The 19,677-nt window shown below is 41.8% G+C and overlaps 1 protein-coding gene across 7 annotated transcripts in view; it reads right to left on the reverse strand.

The window, feature by feature from the left end:
* The window catches only part of LOC148021740 (uncharacterized), a 265,301-nt gene that overhangs the window by 79,146 nt on the left and 166,478 nt on the right, over window positions 1-19,677 (reverse strand). For all 7 annotated transcript variants that reach the window (XM_087697266.1, XM_087697265.1, XM_087697262.1 and 4 more), the window contains one exon: window positions 9,868-10,019. In XM_087697266.1, the coding sequence (XP_087553392.1) occupies window positions 9,868-10,019 (152 nt within the window). The remainder of the gene's footprint in view (window positions 1-9,867; window positions 10,020-19,677) is intronic.

A 19,677-nucleotide genomic window follows, 5' to 3' on the forward strand; every position in this document is an offset into this window, starting at 1 on the left:
TGACAGTGGTGCTTCCGAGCACATCACATCTTACACATGTTTGTTTGCTTCTGTTATTACAGCCACGGTTGGCAGGTTTGTGCAATGTGCCAACAATGCACCATACCTTGTTAGAGGCATTTAGGAGATTGTGTTGACAACCATTGATGGCTCTATTCTCCGCATGCAGGATGCCTTGTTTGTGCCAGGCATTAAAAAAAATCTCTTATCTATTTCTTCTTTGGCAATATATGGTTTGCATGTCACCTTTAATGATGACAGATGTATTGTGAGAGATAAGGAACACGACTTTCGTTTTGACAGGCACTCTATGTTATGGGTTATATGAGATGGATGCTTTTCAGTTGATTAGTCAGTCTATCTATCGTCTACTCACGCTCCTCCTATGTCATAGGCCGACTTATGGCATTCTCGCATGAGGCATGTGAACTATGGTAGCTTGATGCTTATGCAGCGTACACAAATGCTTGATGGTTTACCTCTCTTGGAGAGACCTCCTGAGCATATATGAGACGGATGTATTTTGGAAAAAAGGCATCAGTTTTCATTTCCACATGTTGCTTTTTTTTGGTTTTGACAGGCACTCTATGTTATGAGATGGATGCTTTTTCAGTTGATTAGTCAGTCTATCTATTGTCTACTCACACTCCTATGTCATAGGCTCACTTATGCAAGGCTTGAATGGGGCATGTGAACTATGGTAGCTTGATGCTTACGCAGTGTACATAGATATTTGATGGTTTACCTCTCTTGGAGAGACCTCCTGAGTATATATGAGAGGGATGTATTTTGGGAAAAAGGCATCGTTTTTCATTTTCACATGATGTTGCTTTTAGAGCAACTGCCAGATTACAGATTGTGCACTCAGATGCATGTGGCCCTATGCAAATAAAGTCACTGGGTGGCTACTACAATTTGGTCACTTTCATTGATGACTTTACTCATTTTTGCTAGGTCTACTTTTTGGTGAAAAGATCAGAACTGTATGATGCATTTTTGGCTTTTGTAGCACTTGCTGAAAATCAATCTGGCTGTAGGGTAAAGACTCTCCATTCGGACTGAGGGGGGAAATACATGTTTTCTATGCTCAATTTCTTTTTGAAGCAAAAAGGCATTGTTCATTAGTATACTACTGCTTATACTCCACAGCAGAATGGGGTTGCGGAGAGGAAGAATTGGTCACTCATGGAGATGGCCAAATGTATACTGAAAGCAAAGAGCTTGCCACATAGTTTTTGGATGGAAACAGTTATGTGTGCTTGCAATGTCTTGAGTAGGTGCCCCAATAAGGCATGAAAGAATGTCACGCCTCTTGAGGCTTGGAATAGCCGAAAACTTTCTGTTGGACGTTTTCGTACTTTTAGGTGTCTTGCATATGCACACATTCCCAAGGTACTCAAGAAGAAGTTGGATAACAAGGCTGTTAAATGAATTTTTGTGGGGTACAACAGGGAAAGCAAAGGATATAGATTATATGCTCCTATCTCTAAAAAGATATTTATCAGTAGGGATGTGCTTTTCCATGAAAAATCAGAATTATCCCTTGCTGGTTTTGAGAAATCAGGTTGCCAATGATATATTTGAAGGGCTGCTGCCCATTTCTTGTGGTGATACAACTAGAGCCTTCAACAAGTAAACTTAATGTTCAGCCAGCTGCTCCATTGGGTAATGCAGAAAACCAGCCCACCAATGATGTGAATATTCAGTAAGGTGCTGACTTTGAAAGTCAGCAAGAGCTTGTACACAGTCAAGAGGCTAGGCAAATGTCTAGATGGTATTTGCAGACTATGAAAGATAGTTTGGATACTCCTATTGCTGGTCATACTAGAAGGCAAGCTCGTATACATGATGGTGCACATACCATGGAGTTTATTATGGAAGCAAATACACTTGATGATGAGGAGCTTGAATGTTTTGAGAATGCACAACATAGTGTGCATTGGATGGCAGCAATGCAAGCTGAGTTTGATTCCATTATAAAGAATCAAACATGGGATTTATTGTCCTTGCTTGTTGGAAAGAAAGCCATTGATACAAGTGGGTCTATAAGCTTAAAAGCAATGCAGATGGATCCATTGACAAATATATGTCCACGCTTGTGGCCAAGGGCTACGCACAAGAGAAAGGCATTGACTATGAGGAGACATTTGCTCCTACATGCTCGTGACTACCATTAGGTCTAAGGGTTGATTTGGCTGCCCATTATGGATGGACTGTGCATCAGCTTGATATGAAGACTGCATTTCTACATGGGGAACTTCCAGGAGTGTATATACAACAACCCATTGGTTTTGTAGTTGTGGGATCTGAAAAGTTGGTGTGTAAGCTGAAAAAGGCTTTTTATGGATTGAAGCAAGCTCCTCAAGCTTGGTATGTAAAGATTGATGCCTTTTTACTCAGTCAAGGGTTCCTAAACAGCTCATTAGAGTCTACCCTTTACGTATGTAAAGAAGGAAGATCCTTGCTCATCATATGTCTATATGTTGATGTTCTTTTGCTTATAAAGACACATGCTGATCAGATTTCAGCATTCAAACAAAATTTGCACCAAACTTCTGAGATGTCAAATTTGCGGCCTTTGCACTATTACTTGGGCATTCAGTTCATTCATGATGCTAGAGGCATTGGATTCTCACAGTCTAGGTACATTGGGAATTTGTACACCAATGGAACTTGCATTGAAGCTATCATTGCATGATAACAATTATTTGTTTGATATCCATACATATACTCCAATAGTTGGATGCCTTATTTGCTTATACAACACAAGGCCAGACATACAGTTTGCAGTTTCAGCCCTAAGCAAATATATGCATCAACCACGCATGTCACATTGGCAAGCTGTCAAGCGTATTTTCTATTACTTGTAGGGTACTAGGACTCTTGGATTACTTTATGCCAAGGGAGGACCATTGCACTTACATGCTTACAATGATTCTGATTGGGTTGGTGATTATGATTCTCGTCACTCCACTAATGGCAATTGTTTCTTTCTTGGCTCATCTTGCATCTCTTGGCTTAGCAAGAAACAATCCACTGTTGCCACATCGTCATATGAAGCTAAATACAAGGCAGCTTTCACTACCACAATTGAATGCCTATGGCTTAGACACTTGTTGGCTGATTTGGATGTATCTGTCATGGAGCCTACTCCTTTGTTCACTGACAGTTTGAGTGACATTGCAATGGCACGGAACCTAATGTTTCATTCACACACGAAGCACATTGAGATCCACTATCACTTTGTCAAAGAGAGGCTACATACAGGTGATATTAGCCTTGTCTACTGTCCTACCACCAGTATTGTGGCAAACATCTTCACAAATTCTCTTCCTTATGATAAATTTGAAGCATTTTGCAATACTTTAAATTTGATCTCCTTTGGTGGATAACCCTTGAATCTTAATCACTCTTCACTCCAAGGGGGTTTGTTGGGCTATGCTCACAAAGGAGTTTTTTCACCCAAATTTATTTGTTTTATTTTATGTGCCTATGTTACACAGTTTTGGACACTTATTGTGTTTTAAACTCTTCAGATGTGAACATTCTCTTACACCCCTAAGGTTTAAGGGTTGTACTTTGTACTTGCACCTTGCACTTCATACTATTGCATTGGGTGTCATGTTATCACACTCTTACACTCTTCTCACTATCTACTGTACTCTCACCTGAGCTTTGATTTGTCCTTTCTTCTTACAAAAAGAAGTAGACTAGGCTATTGAAAACCAAGAGTGTAAAGCTCGAAGGTATGGATTAGGATAATTCGAATGAGTTGGATGAGCTATGTAAATCTATCCTTATACTATCATTGTCTAAACAGGTCTACTTCAATGTTGTTGTAGCTGAGGATAATGCTTTTGTACATTCACAGGGATATACTGACAATGATATAAATCCGTGTTTATACACGAAGAAGCCTCATGATGACAAGCCTATTATCCTAGTACTTTATGTCGATAATATGTTGATTGCTAAGAGAGCTCATGAAGAGCTAGATTGTATGAACACTTAGCTCAAGAAGAGCTTCCAGATGAAGGATATGAAGTAGACCTTACATTTTCTTGGTATGCGCATCACATATGATCATTCTAAGGGCCTCCTTTACCTGTCACAATAGGTCTACATATAAAAGATACTCGAGCAATTCCATATATACAATGTTAAGCCTATTGGTTGCCATTTCCCTTTCCGTGTGAAGGTTAGTGGGTAGTTTGATGTACGGCATGATAGCCACTCGCCCTGATATAGCATTTGTAGTGGAAGTTGTGATATGCTATATGGCTACACCTGGCCGAGTATCTAAAAGACACTACAAATATGTGCATTTTCTATGGTGGCTAGGACAACAATCATGGGTTTCATTGACTCCAACTATGTAGCATATGCGGATGGTAGGAAGTCAACCTCTAGATATGGCTTCACCTTGGCTAGATGTGTTGTTTCTTGGATATCCAAAGTGTAGAAATGCACGGTCTTATCTAATACTAAGGTAGAGTATATTGCAGTCACTAAGGCTTGCAAGTAGGCCCTATGGTTCGGCCGTCCGGTAGCAAACCTTGGTATTACTATTACTCCTACATAGTGCATTCGGATTCTATGGTAGTATTCAATTGGCCAATATTTTGCCCTTTCATACGAAGACAAAGAACATTGAGATGCACTCACTTCATTAGGGACGTGGTAAAGGACAAGTTTGTTAAGCTTGTCAAGAACTCGACTTACGAGGATCTTGCAAATCTGCGCACTAAAAGTCTATCAATGAAATGTTTTACCTTAGGAAGATGATAGACGTAGGATGAGATGATATCTTTATGTACATTTGTACTTTATGTACATTTGTACTTTGTGCATCTTGTTGTACTTTATGTACATTTGTACTTTGTCACTTTTCTTGTTCTCCTCACTCAAGGCATGGCACCTTTACACACACTATGACCGCACACCTGTATACTACAGGTGGGAAGCACCGATCACTATCACATCATTCTTTATTCTTTCAATGGCTATTGAATAAAGGAAAGGCTGGTCACACATTGTGACCATTGGAGTTTCCACCTATAGTATCTCCCTCTCTTGCTCTATCTGCCTCAGCTCTTACTTTGCTCTTACTTTTGCTTGTGTACTTGCACTCGGGCTCTACCTTTCATCTCTCAATCAATTCGTAGCTTCCCTTGAGATCTCAAGTAAATTCAATCTCAAGAGGGTGCAATCAAAGAATTTCTCTAGGTAAATGCTAATTTAGAACAAAGTGCTTTGAAATTGTTACCTAGTACTTGAAATTCACCAATTGAAATTTGCGGATTTTAGAGGATTTCAAGACAACTTGGAGTAGAATTTGTCATCCAAGGAGAAAATTAAAGGCTAATCCCCAAGAAAACCAAGGGGAAATCTGGTTTGAAGCTTGCTGGTTGCTATGGATAGCAAGATGGATTGAGGAATGAATGAGATCAAGCTAGATCTCAGTATACTTCATTCTTTAGCAATACAAGTTAAAGAAATACTGCAAGGGGGGCCAATTTTTTGGATTAACCAATATATACAATTAAGTGATAACAATTGTATTTCTAGTTTATGAGAATTCTATGGTTACTGTAATAAGTGCTTAATCACATTATTTACCACCCATACAAAGAAAGAATATTGGTTTCACTAGGTCTCTAATCTTAATTTCTTGAAATATCCACTAAATGCTAGGTCCCCATTGTCCTCCATATGTGAGTATCGTAGATTGAAGGCTCTATAGCAAAAGATTCTTCCAAGGCTACTCACCCTAGGCAAGTCACTTGATAATGAGCTTAAACAAAAAGACTCTTCTATTCCTATTATTATGATATTTAATTTCTATAAAAAGAAAATGTTATTCATGGATTTTGTGAATGTTCATTGTTATTTTCTTTGTGCTGTATAATAGTGACTTCTTGTGTGTGCATGTGTGTGTAGCACTTGTCACATTGCACCACACGAATATGCATACAATAAATGTGTTTTGGCCTTCTAGTGAAGCGATTGATAGTAGCTAGATTAATGCACATATAATGTTTTTTGTATTTACCAATGGAGCACATTTGGTGCATGGAATTGTTTGAATTTATTTGTGTGCTTATGCATAAAATTGTATATTATTGTAATAAAGTTGGAATTAGAGGCAAAGACAATTATTTTTGTAAAGTTAGAATTAGGGTTTAGGCCTTAGCATGAGTATAGTCTTCTCTCTGATGAGAGATGATGTCAATTGTATTAGTTATGGTATCATAGGCCATTCTGGCCTTCTAGAGACGTTAATAGATCTTTGTGTGTGTATGTGTGTGTGACTTCTAAGTACTATTACTCGTAATTTGTGATTGCAGATAGGCCCCTTGAATGCGGTGCAAGTTGCTACCGACAATGCATTGAATTGTCGATACATGGGTTGTTTGCTTGAGGCCATAGTAGCCAGAAACATCAGAAGCATTTAGAAACAAAACGTTAGAAACGTGTTTCGTAAGTCTATTCCCAACAGGGGATTGCTAATTAGTCAAACAGGTAAGAGGCCTGCTTGCCCGGCATTGAGTGGATGTCTTAGATTGCTAGATAGCAAAGACTACCACTAGAAGATGTCACTAGATCTCTAGCGAAGATTTCACATGCTGCAACTTCAAAGGCATTCCCATGTAAGATGGGCTCTACTGCAATACGTAGTTGTACTGCCCCTCAAAATGCTTGGTATGATGATGAGTACAAACCCGCCTATAGACAGATATTACACTAAAGACATGCACACATAAGCAGGCACAAAATGTCTTTCATCGTGTTGTGTGGAAAAAGAAGAGAGATTATTTAGCAAAACTAGAGTCAAAGATGTATCAGCTCTTTTTGAGCAAAGATAACAAGAAGGCATGGAGGAAATTTCACGAAAGACAACCCCCAATTCAGTTGACATCACCTATGGTTTCGCATGAACATGCTAGGGCACTATATGATGTTCCATCACAAGCGCAAATACCCTGTCCATCAAACTCTAGGCCAACACAATGTGGTTTCTTTACTGAAAAGATGGTGAGATATACCATTTGGAGATTGAAGAATGGGAGAGCACATGATCAAGATGGCCTTGTGGCAGAGCATTTTGCACATGCATGTTATGCACTGGCCCCTATCTTGGCGAATCTCTTCAATAGAGTTGTATGTAAGGGGTTTCCAATAAGTTTGTGTGACCACACAATAGTGCCGATTTTTAAGAGTGGAGATGCATTGGTCACTAACAACTACCGCACTATTATGATTGGCCATATGCTAGCAAAGATATATGCCTCTATTGTGGAGCATGAGTTGAGTTGGTGGGCTGAAACAATGAAAATATGGTCTACAAGACAAGCTGCTTTCCGCCACTAATACAATACGCTAGACCATAGATTCACCCTAAGGACATTGATTTAGGAGGGACGATCACGGAGGCAAAAAATCTAATGTTGTTTTGAGGACCTCCACAAAGGCTTTGATACTCTGCCACTTGCAAGACTCATGCAAAGGTTGCGAGCCATTGGGGTCCCAGAGGATATACAATGGTGTACTTATGCATTGCATGAAACTATGACAAGGAGAGTACAAGTGCCTGCAGGCACAATAGACTCAGTCTCTAGCATGATCGGTGTAAAGCAAGCCTGTCCCCTCTCTCCTTTGCTGTTTGGACTGTACATTGACAAGATTTCTGATTACATGCAGAGATGGGGTGGTATGGGAGCCACCTTTGGCTAGGGTACTGATACCAAATTTGTTATATGCTGATGATATGGTGCTTATCTCAAATTCACCAAAGGGACTACAACGGCATCTGGATGCATTGCATGTGTTCTGTGACGATAAAGGTCTCAACATTAATCTTGGAAAGACTAAAATCATGGTCTTTAACACCTCAGCAGCTTCGGTGACATGCTCAGAGCACCACTTTATGTATGATGCTCGGCCTGTGGAAATGGTTAGACAATATGTATACCTCGAGTGGATTTCACAGAAATTGGCAGCTAAGTTTCTGTATTGGAAGTCGCAGGCTTGGCCCTTCCATGTTCGCCTCAAAGTGGCTCAGACAATTATGTTGCCAATGCTCACATATTTCTTGCCACTGCTGCCTTGGACTACTACTACATTGAATGCTCTTACTTGGTACATTCGTTTCATGTAATGGAAGAAGGAGTCCTTGCATGCAGGCATTTCATGGATTTCTTGGTCGCATGCATGTACCCCCAAACACATGGGTGGTGGGGCTATTTTGGATGCCGAAACTCATATGCTGGCTCTCCGTTGGTCTATTTTTCGTACTATGTGCTTGGATCATCACCCGTGGATCTTTATAGCCCGTTATTTTCCTGAGGATCACGGACTTGTGCATGGTAATACCCAAATTCAGAGCTCCTCGTGGCATGTTCTTAATGCAGACTCTCGGTTTTCTAGTCCTTCATCATCCCTGCTTGCTCATTTGGTATGTTCCTAGAAATTGGTTCTCCAGAACATACACACACACACACTCTCTCTCTCTCTTTTTTTTTCCCGTAAACTCTCTCTCTCTCTCTCTCTCTCTCTCTCTCTCTCTCTCTCTCTCGTGTATGTGTGTATGTGGCTTCAAGATATCTACACATAGGACGCATTCACTCTGCTTTGCATAGAGCTTATTTACCCTCAAGGTTTCAATGATGTTTCAAAGGTAGTTTGGATGGCCAATATCGAGAGGGTGTAATTCACCAGGTAGCTTGACCCTTTTCGGTCTTGATCCTGTGACAGCTCACACATTGCCTTACCTATTTAAGAGTGTCCGCTTTTATTTCTATGCAATAACGGCTTCTCTTGTTTGCATTCAAAAACTTGGCATATAGGTATTCTAGATCTTTGGGCGCTTCAATGAGACCACTATATCCAGAATCAGATTACTAAGCATTGAGATAAACTTGCAAGTTTTTCTTGCCTTGAAGGATCTTCAATCAGGGTATTAAAAAAGGCTTTCCAACCATAGTAGCCAAGAAACACGTTTCTTTTAGTTAGAAACTTACGAAACGCTTCTTAAAGTACGAAACGTTTTCTAGAGTAAAATACATGGTTTTTTTTTTTAAAGTTGAAACCCAGAACATGGTTTGTTTGACAAAAACTATTAGGCAATGTTACACATGATGATGATGATGTGTAATAAATCATTAGGGCTCAAGATTTTGGATGAGAGACTGATTTTTTTGTGACTTTGTTTAGTTATTGGACTTTGTCAACCTAGTATCTATTCTTGTCTTGAGAGTTGATTATTATATAACTTTAGTCTCATTTATGAGTTATTTGTAATATATTATGATTCATTCTTGATTTTAACATTTGTTAGTTTGTTTTGAAATTAGAATCATGATGTTGCAACTTGACTCTGTCCATATTGTAGATAGGCTATTTACATCTTTATTTCAATTTTCTTTATATGATATATATGAGTCAATAATGATTGTAAAGTTTCTCTGTTTTTCCCTTACCTGTTGCAATAGTCAACCTATTCCAATCTCATTTTTCTCCTAAACTATCTTACTGCCTTCTTTCCTGCCATTCCTCCTTGTTCTTGTCTCTCCTTTAGTTCATTCCCATACCTCTAAGGAGCTTACACTGTTCCCATTCCAATTTCCATGATAATACTCTCTGTTATCCTAGAAGCACATGCTAGCCATTACCATTGTTATGAAGCTGATCTCCCATTAAACTGACCTAGACTTCCCATCTTCCTATCTCAACACGTATACCAGTAGATCGAGAACATACATTTATGGCTGATGCTACAGAAGACACAAAAACAAGAGTGATTACTTGAAATATCCACCCACAGGGTTAGCAAGGTGAAGAAAATAAACACAGGATAATTACACAAACCTCACAAAATTGTGAGTCCTCAGTTTCCTGGTTAACTCCATCCGAATCAGGGTGATCAATTCTTGACCCTTGTAGACCAAAATTCAGAGACTTTGTATTGCACATGCTATCCCATAAAGCATGAGTTCTGCTAGAAGGTAGGAGACACCATCCTGCATTCAGCAAACAACCTTACCTCAGAATTCTGGTACGTGTAGGCACTTGGTTGGATTGAGTCATAACACATATTGTAAAAGAGCACATGAGCTCACCACTAACATGTTACTCCTTTCCTATCCAAAATAATATCATATTACAACATTAATCCTAGCTATCGAAAATGAGAAACAAAAGCTCTGTTAACTATTAAGACATAAAAGGAAAGACTTTGCATTTAGAAAGAAGTTTAACTAGGATAAAAGGAAAGACTTTGCATATCATATTACCACATAAAAGGAAAGACTTTGCAAATTTCAATGCCCTGAATTATTCAGGGCATTGAAATTTGCTGAAGAGAACATGCCTTGTATAAAGCAAGCAGGCAACAAGACAAGAGGACCCAATTCCAAACATAGTAACTCAATGTAATAGTATGAGCTAAGTTTCAGGAAGATCTGCTTGTAGCAGATTTTCTTCCAGACTATTGCTCATCAGACATGATAAACCCAGTACCATGCCATGATCATCAGCACTCAACAATCATACAATACTTAACAAAAAGAATCTGACAAGGTGTGCCAAAGCCCATCAGTGTCTTGACTCAGTCTACAACTTGAAAATTTTCAGTTCATCTTTTAGCTTTTTGTATCTATGTGCATCAGCAAGTGAGTTTTAGAAATTGATTATAGGAAAATAAAAACACTGCAGGCAGATGAAAGAGTCATTTGCTATGGTTATGTGCCACTCTTGTGTAAACCATATTTACGTGCCTCTCTAATGTAGACCTTGACACTCAAAGAGCCTTCAAGTGTCTGATCTCCCTTAAACTCATGCCACAGCCACACTACCAATAAGTTGTGTACAAGTCACTGTGAGATGGAGAGAGAATCGAAGCTCAGCTCAGAGTGCAGTAGACAGTGTGAGAGTGAAGCACGACATCCAATGCAATAGACTGAAAGAGTGTAAACTGAAAGTACAAGGTACAAACCTTAAACCTGAGGGGTTGTAGGGGATGTTCACACCCGAACACGATAAGTGCCCGTGTGTAACATAAGCACATACGAAATAAGACAAAGTCTGGGGGAAAAAACCTATCGTACCGAGAGTAAAAAGTGCCCCAGTGTCCTACTGATCACCGACACTCCTATGTGAGCATAGGCGTAAGTGAGGCGTAAGTGAAATACCCAACAAACACCCCTGAAGTGAAGAATGATCAAGAGTGCAAGGATCATTCCCCACCAAAGGAGATTAAATTTAAAGCATTGCGAAATGCTTCAAATTTTTCACGAGGAAGCACTTTGGTGAAGATGTCTGCCACATTACTAGTGGTAGGACAATACACAAGGCTGATATCGCCTGCATATAGCCCCTCTCTGACAAAGTGATGATGTATCTCAATGTGTTTCATGCGTGCATGAAACACTGGATTCCGTGCCACTGCAATGGAACTGTGACTGTCAGTGAACAAAGGAGTAGGCTCTATAACAGATACATCAAGATCAACTAGCAAGAGTCTAATCCATACGCATTCAACTGTCATAGTGAAGGCTACCTTGTATTCAGCTTCACATGATGATGTGGCAACAGTGGATTGTTTCTTGCTAGGCCAGGATACGCAAGATGAGCCAAGAAAGAAACAATTGCCACTAGTGGAGTGACGTGAATCATAATCACCAGCCCAATTAAAATCACTGTAAGCATGCAACTGCAGTGGTCCCCCCTTCGCATAATGCAATCCAAGAGATCGAGTACCCTGCAAGTAATGAAAGACACACTTAACAGCTTGCCAATATGACATGCGTGGCTGATGCATATATCTGTTCAGGACTAAAACTACAAACTGTATGTTCAGCCTAGTGTTGCATAGGTAAATAAGACATCCAACTGCTGGAGCATATGTGTATAACATACAAATCAATGTCATCATGTAATGACAACTTTAGTCTAGGTTCCATTGGTGTACAGACTGGCTTGCAATCTTGTAAGTCAAACTTCTCAAGAAGTTTACCAATGTATCTTGACTATGATAAACCAATACCTCTAGCATCATGTATGAATTGAATGCCCAAGTATTAATGCAAAGACCCCTAGTCTGACATGTCAAAAGTTTGCTGCAAATTTTATTTGAATGCTGAAATCTGATCAGCATGTGTCCCTGTAAGCAAGAGATCATCAACATATAGACAAATGATCAGCATGGATCCCCTCTCTTTACATACGTACTGGGTAGACTCAAATGAGTTGTTTATGAACCCTTGGCTAAGAAAGAAAGCATCTATCTTTGCATACCAAGCTCTAGGAGCTTGTTTCAAACCATATAAAGCTTTTTTCAGCTTGCAAACCAAGTGTTTCCATCCCTCAACTGCAAAACCAATGGGCTACTATACGCATACTTCCTCATGAAGTTCCCCATGTAAAAATGTAGTTTTAATATCCAACTGATGCACAATCCATCCATAATGAGCAGCCAAAGCAACCATAGACCTGATGGTCATCATTCAAGAAGAAGGAGCAAATGTCTCCTCATAGTCAATGCCTTTCTTCTGTGCATAGCCTTTAGCTACAAACCTTGCCTTATATTTATCAATGGATCCATCTGCATTCCTTTTCAGCTTGTAGACCCATTTTGATTCAATAGCTTTCTTCCCAAAAGGCAGAGACACTAAATCCCATGTTTGATTCTTAGTGATAGAATCCAATTCAGCTTGCATTGCTGCCATCCAATGCACACTCTATTGTGCATTCTCCAAACATTCAAGCTCCTCATCATCAAGTGTGCTTGCTACCATAACAAACTCTATGGTATGTGCAGTATCAGGCATACGATCTTGCCTTCTAGTACGACCAGCCATGCGTGCATCCAGATGACTATCCTTCATAGTTTGTAAATACCATCTAGGCATTTGTCTTGCCTCCTGACTGTGCATAAGCTCTTGCTGAATTTCAGTTTCAACACTTTGCTGAATAGTCAAATCAGCCAATGGCTGATTTTCTACATTTTCCAATGGAGCAATTGGCTGAACATTGAATTCACTTGCTAAAACTCCAGCTGAATCACCAAATGTAATGGGTTCCAGTCCTTCAAATACATCACGGGCAGCCCAATATGTGTCTAAACCAGTAAGGGACAATTCTGATTTTTCATCAAATAGTACATCCCTATTGGCAAACACCTTTTTAGAGACAAGATCGTATAGTCTCTAGCCTTTGCTTTCACTACTATATCCCACAAAAATCCATTTGACAACCTTGTTATCCAACTTTTTTTTGAGTACCTGTGGAATATGTATATATGCAAGACACTCAAAGGTACGAAAGTGTCCAACAGAAGGTTTCCGGCTGTTCCAAGCCTCAAAAGGTATAATTTTCTTTAACGCTTTGGTGGGGCATCTGCTCAAAACATGGCAAGCACACATGATGGCTTCCATCCAAAAACTCTGTGGCAAGCTCTTTGCTTTCAGCATACATCTGGCCATCTCCATGAGTGACCGATTCTTCCTCTCTGCAACCTTATTCTGTTGTGGAGTATAAGCAATAGTGAACTAATGGACAATGCCCTTCTACTTCAAAAAAGAATTCAGCATAGAGGACATGTATTCGCTCCCTCAGTCCGAACGGAGAGTCTTAATTTTATAACCAGATCGGTTCTTAACAAGTGTAACAAAAGCCAAGAATGCATTATACAATTCTGACTTTTTTTACTAAAGAATACACCAAGCAGAATCGTGTAAAGTCATCAATAAAAGTCACAAAATAGTAACATCCTCCCAATGACTTTGTCTGCATAGGCCCACAAACATCTGAATGCACTAACTGCAACCTGGCTGTCGCTCTAAAAGCAACATCACGAGGAAACGAAAACCGATGCATTTTTCCCAAAATACATCCTTCGCACAAGTGCTCAGGAGGTCACTCCATAATAGGTAATCCATCTAGCATCTGTGTACATTGTAAGAGCATCAAGCTACCAAAGTTGACGTGCCCGATCCGAGCATGCCATAACTCTACCTGTATCATAGCATGAGTAAGAGTGGATGCCAAGTACGCTGACTAATCAACTGAAAGAGCATCCAACTCATATAACCCATGACATAAAGTGCGAGTCAAGACCAAAGTCATGTGTTCTTTGTCTCTCACCATGCATCTATCATCATCAAATGTGACCTGCAATCCACAACGTGCCAAAGAAGAAATAGCGAGCAGATTCTTCTTTATGCCTGGCACAAACAAAGCATCATGTAAGCGGAGAATAGAGTCATCAATGGCTGTGAACACACTCCCCAATACCTCTATAACAGGATATGATGCATTGTTGGTACACTATACAAACTTGCCAACTGGAGCTACACCAACAGAATAAAAAATCCTCTGTGAGATGTAATATGTCTAGAAGCACCACTGTCAAAAAACCAAGTGTCTGCATCCTCAGTAGAGCTAAACGCTCAATCAGCCCATGAAGTGTCATACTTGCATGTGTAAAAGCAATAGTCATTGTCTGCAACAAAGGACGCGGACTCGATAGTAGTGGAAGGAGCATTAGAAACTGACATTCATGATTCCTTTTTCTTCTACTTGGTGATGCGCTTTCAACACTCAATAATGTAGTGGCCTGGCTTCTTGCAATAACGGCATTTGCCCTTTTTGGCTTGCGTGCCTCCTTGTTTTTTACTTGCTGGTTAAGTGCCGGAAGTACCAAAGCTCTGCGGAGCATTCTTTACTTGGCTGCCTTTACCCTTCTATCTAGCCATAAAAGCCTGCTCAAAGGCTATGGCATCCACATCACTATTTCTTCTTGTTTGCTCCTCTTCTACAAGCAAACTGACTAACTGAAGAAAAGTGATCGGCTCTGCGGCAATCCTCATGGTGAGATTTAAGGCCGTATGAAAAGCCAAGTATGAAGGAGATAATGAGTTCAATGTAGTAGACATCATCTGTGCATCTCAATAGTACTCATCAACATTCGTGAGTTGCTCACGCAAGTCCTGAATTTTGTTCAAGTGATCCTCAATAGATCACCCTCATCCATTTTCAATGTCTCTACCTCTTTTTTTAAGAAAGAGATGCGAGTCTCATTCTTACCTGTAAACATCTGCTCCAAAGTTAGCCAAGCTTCTCGTCAAGAAGCTACTAAATGAATGTGGGGGATGTACCGCCAATGCAATCAGTGACAAAGCATGTGCATCCCGTGTATCCCATGCTTTTTGAGCTATTGATCTTTGGGGAAGTGGTTGCAGTGAAGCAGGCTAAGGTGCCCGTTGTCCACGTCCTCCTGGAGGAGCAGTAGTTGGAGCCACAACTCCACGCCTTACTTCTTCTCCACTGACATAATCCCAAAGATTTTTGGCCACAAGCACATTCTTCATCATTAAGGAACAAAGTGAGTAGTTGTTACCATCCAATCTGTCCTCCTTGGATACATAGGTAAAGACATCACCTCCCTGATTTGCCATGATAATCAATTACCAAAAGAAGCAAAAGCGTAATATCCAAGTTGGACCAAACCGGAAATCTCAAAATTTCCATAAATTACAGCAAATAACTTGCTGCAATTACTACACTCGAGTGCACTCTGTCAAAAACTGTCTGTTATGCACGCAGCCCAAGGCGCATTCAGTGTTCAGCAACACTATATGAGCAAAATCCCCAAAATTTCTTTCCCCAAATTTGTCCAAAACAGTCTACCGGTGACTGAGACTGCAATACATGTGCCAATGTCCTCAAAAAAGTCAAAAGCCCCAAAATTTATGATGAATTTGCCCACAAATTTGCATCAACCATGTCCCAAACACGTGCTCAGAATTCTGTGCCTACTTGCGCAGAAACCCTTCTTTTCCAAAAATTAATTCTTGAATAAAAAAGAAAATTTTCCTTGAAAATTTTTGTACCTAGCAGACGGGCGGCCTGAGCAGGTGGTGAACAGTGGCCTACTTGTACTTCTAGGCGTTGACGCTGCAGGGGTGGCGCTGCACACAGGCAGGAGCAGGTGATGCTATGGACGGGACTGGTGAGAGCTGGTGGCGCTTCAGACAGGACTGGTGGGAGCTTTGTCAGGCGCGGGCAGTGTGGAGGGAGTATTGAAGGGCAGTGATGATAGGGGGTAGTGCTGGACTGAGCAAGAACTCTGCTCTGATGCTGAGCAAAGCTGAGCTGAACTCAGCAAAACCTGAGCTGAGTTCAACAGAGCAGAACCTGAGCTGAGATGAACAGAGCCAATGCACTGATACCAAATGTGAGATGGAGAGAGGATCGAAGCTCAGCTCAGAGTGCAGTAGACAGTGTGAGAGTGAAGCACGACACCCAATGCAATAGACTGAAAGAGTGTAAACTGAAAGTACAAGTTACAACCCTTAAACCTTACGATTGTAGGGGATGTTCACACCCGAAAACGATAAGTGCCCGTAAGTGTGTGACATAAGCACATACGAAATAAGACAATAAGTCTGGGGGAAAAAACATCTCATATCGAGAGTAAAAAGTGCCCCAGTGTCCTACTGATCACCCACACTCCTATGTGAGCGTAGGCATAAGTGAGGCGTAAGTGAAATACCCAACAGTCACATTCTTCTAGCCATCAACAACTTAAGAGCATAAAACTTTGCAGCAACATAAAAACTGATTTGAGCAACATCTGATGTTTGCACATCAGTTACCAACTTCTTCGACTGAGTCTAACAACACACAATGTGGAAAAAAGCTGATAGACTTGATCTGACTTACCTCAATCTGAGAAGAACTAAGATTAAGAAGTAATTCAGATAAGTAAAACCTGCAGCCAAGATCATGCATCCCATACAAAAGGCAAAGCCTCTAGATGCTTTCTCATCCCTTTTTCAATTCTCGGCAGCTTTCTTCCTTCAAATGGAGATCCTTCAGGGATATAAGATTGCCAAGAGCCTACAATCACCTCTCATAAAGAGACCAAAAAGGACAAGAGAGGTAACTCCCATGTTGTGCTCAATCTGATGGCATAGCTACACTAGGGAAAACACAAGGGGAACGGAAAAGGTGTTCTACAAACGCAATTAAATTTCCCACATAGGAGGAAACAAAAAGCCCTAAATGCACAAAAATCTTCTCACATTAACCTCTTGCTCAACAAAACACGCTATGAAAACATTCGTAGCCCCTGGATGATAGCCATCAAAATGGCTAACAATCTCTGCTTGAGAAGTCCTCTCTTGCCCCCAATCACTTGTATAACTAGGCTTCCAAACATGCTAATTCTCTATGCTGCTGATAACCTCCCTCTGCAATTTCTTTTACCACACACGCAAGGGGGGCTGGGGGGAGTCATCAACTCTTCACTAATTCTGTAGCCTTGAGAGAATGGAGCCCTTCTTTGAGGTGGACTTGTTTCTACTTTGCCCCTCTCTAGGTGCAAAGCCAATGCTGTCGCATGCGCCTATAAGATAGAATATTCGGCTGACAACTATGTTTCTTACCAAGTAAAACAAACACAATAATGTCCCCCCCCCCAAAAAAAGGACCCACCATTTAACCCCTTGATGATGCCTCACATGTCATAGTTTTGTATTTTCTTTGAAGTTTGGCAAAGTTTTCGGAGGCAAAAGTGGCAGCAAGCTGCCAAGAAGAGTTTGACATACAACCAAATCAAACCAGCCCATGGAAACAAAGAGTCCAAATTGGCTAATCAATCCCTTTTTTTTTTCTGCAAATAAAATGTGGCTAATTATATTACTTCAGCAAAAAACCTGAATACAAGGAAGTGCTCATGCTCAACAGACTAGTTGGAGCTGATGCAAAGTCACGAATAGATACACATGTACAAGCCTCTCAAGGCCCGGTGTAAGGGCAATAGGGGCAAGATGCCATGGAGGGGGGGTGTATCACCATTTGGGGCTGCACGCCTGCATCTCGAAAAACAGATCCTGGCCGCCCCAAGTGTGCATGAAATGAAAACGGAGCTCCTGACGAGCCCTAGACTCGCCCTGCACCTGATCCCATCGGCCACAGAGGGAGTGGATGATGGAGATCCAGAGATCTACTAAGGTCGCCAGTATTGAAAGTCTCTCCACCAAAAACCTCCTGACACCGCGCCTTCCAGATATGCCATCCAGTAAGACTCCCTATGATCTCCCATACTTCAGAGCGGTTTGCTCTGGGCTCCAATACTTGGCGGATGGGTAGAGCCTCCAAACCAGTCACTGCGCACGACCCTGCCTGCATCCCGGCCTCATACAAAAGGTGACGGCCCTGGCTGACTGCCTACCAACAGAAAGCTCCCTATGAGATACATCCAAAGTTGGGTGCCATGCGGCGAACGATGCGGCATGCTCCTCTCCACACGAGCTGCGCCGCCTCACACCACCAAAGGCAGTGCTCTAGCGTTTTCAGAGGCTGCTGTGTGCTCTAGGGTTTTCACACGACCAAAGCCACTCTCTCCGATCCCACTCCAGCTCATCAAGTTGCCTACCCTCCCAAATCAAGAGACGCCACTTCCTAAGCTCCTCCCAAAAGACATAAGGGTCTAGTCGCCATGTCTTCCCCTGAATGCCAATCACTCGGATCCTCGTCCATGCAAGGACAACTATCCCCTCATCTTGCTGCCCTCTGTCAAGAGCCAGACATCCCCCCTCCTGCATGGTGAAGGTCCCAAGTGGAGCGCCGCCCACTCTACCTACCACCTGGAGAAGGATGCTTGCTAGTGAAAACCTAGCGTCCCAGACCTCCCCAAGCTCTATCAGCTCTCGTATCGAGGGAGAAAGCCACTCTTCAGGTATTGCTACATCTATCTCCCTTCTTCTCAACTCCACTCCTCTCTGGGAGCCTCATACTCACTACAACACCTCCTCATCAATCATCGTGTACACCTCCCGCCGTCATGTCCCGATGGTACGAGCTGGGCCGGCTTCCCATCTAGCCCGTTGCATGTGGGGGCGCTCGCCAATCTATGCCCCTTCTCGATCTCTAAGATGGGGATTCCAGATCACAGGCTCCACATAAGGGCCTTACAGAGGCCTTGCCACACGGGGAGCAACCTGCGTACGAAACGTGATCTGGGAGTGGTGATCTGGGCTGTCGTGAAGATCCATCTCAGAGACGGCCTCCACTCATCGCCAAGCCTCGGTCTACAATCTTGAACACCCTCCTCTAATAGAACCTTCCAAGTCTGCCCTCCTAGTGTGAGGCCGGGGACTACTAGCTTGCCCAAGAGGGCCATACTCTCATACTCTGAGTCTATGATCCCAAGCCCTCCCTCTAACCAATGCCATATGATAGTCGCCGACGCCACCTTGGCCTTGGAATCCCTAGAGCCGTCTGACCCATGCCAAAGGAAGTTCCGCACTAAGCAGTGAAGCTGCACTACACATGATGAGGAGAAGCACCGCCAGGAGGCGATCTACCAAGCTGTTGGTAGGGGAACCCCGTTGACCACCAGGGGTCGGCCTGCTAGTGACAGGCGAGTAGTCCTCCAATAGGTCAATTTCCTCCGAATGGAGTCGAGGACTGGGAGAAACTGCTTGGCGGGAGAAATGTCGAGTCCCACCTGGAACCCCAGGTAATGGACGGTCTATCCTCTGCTCACCCATCTAAATCCCAGGTAGACGCCCCACTCTGTGCTGGAGTCCGTGTCTATAAGGAAACCAACCGACTTTCGCCAACTGATTTTCGCTCCTCCTGTAGAACAGAAATACAAATACAAATACATCA

This window comes from Lygodium microphyllum, chromosome 17 (assembly GCF_053477565.2).
Source record: "Lygodium microphyllum isolate KBCC chromosome 17, Lygodium_microphyllum_v1.1.10, whole genome shotgun sequence".
Lineage (NCBI taxonomy): Eukaryota > Viridiplantae > Streptophyta > Polypodiopsida > Schizaeales > Lygodiaceae > Lygodium > Lygodium microphyllum.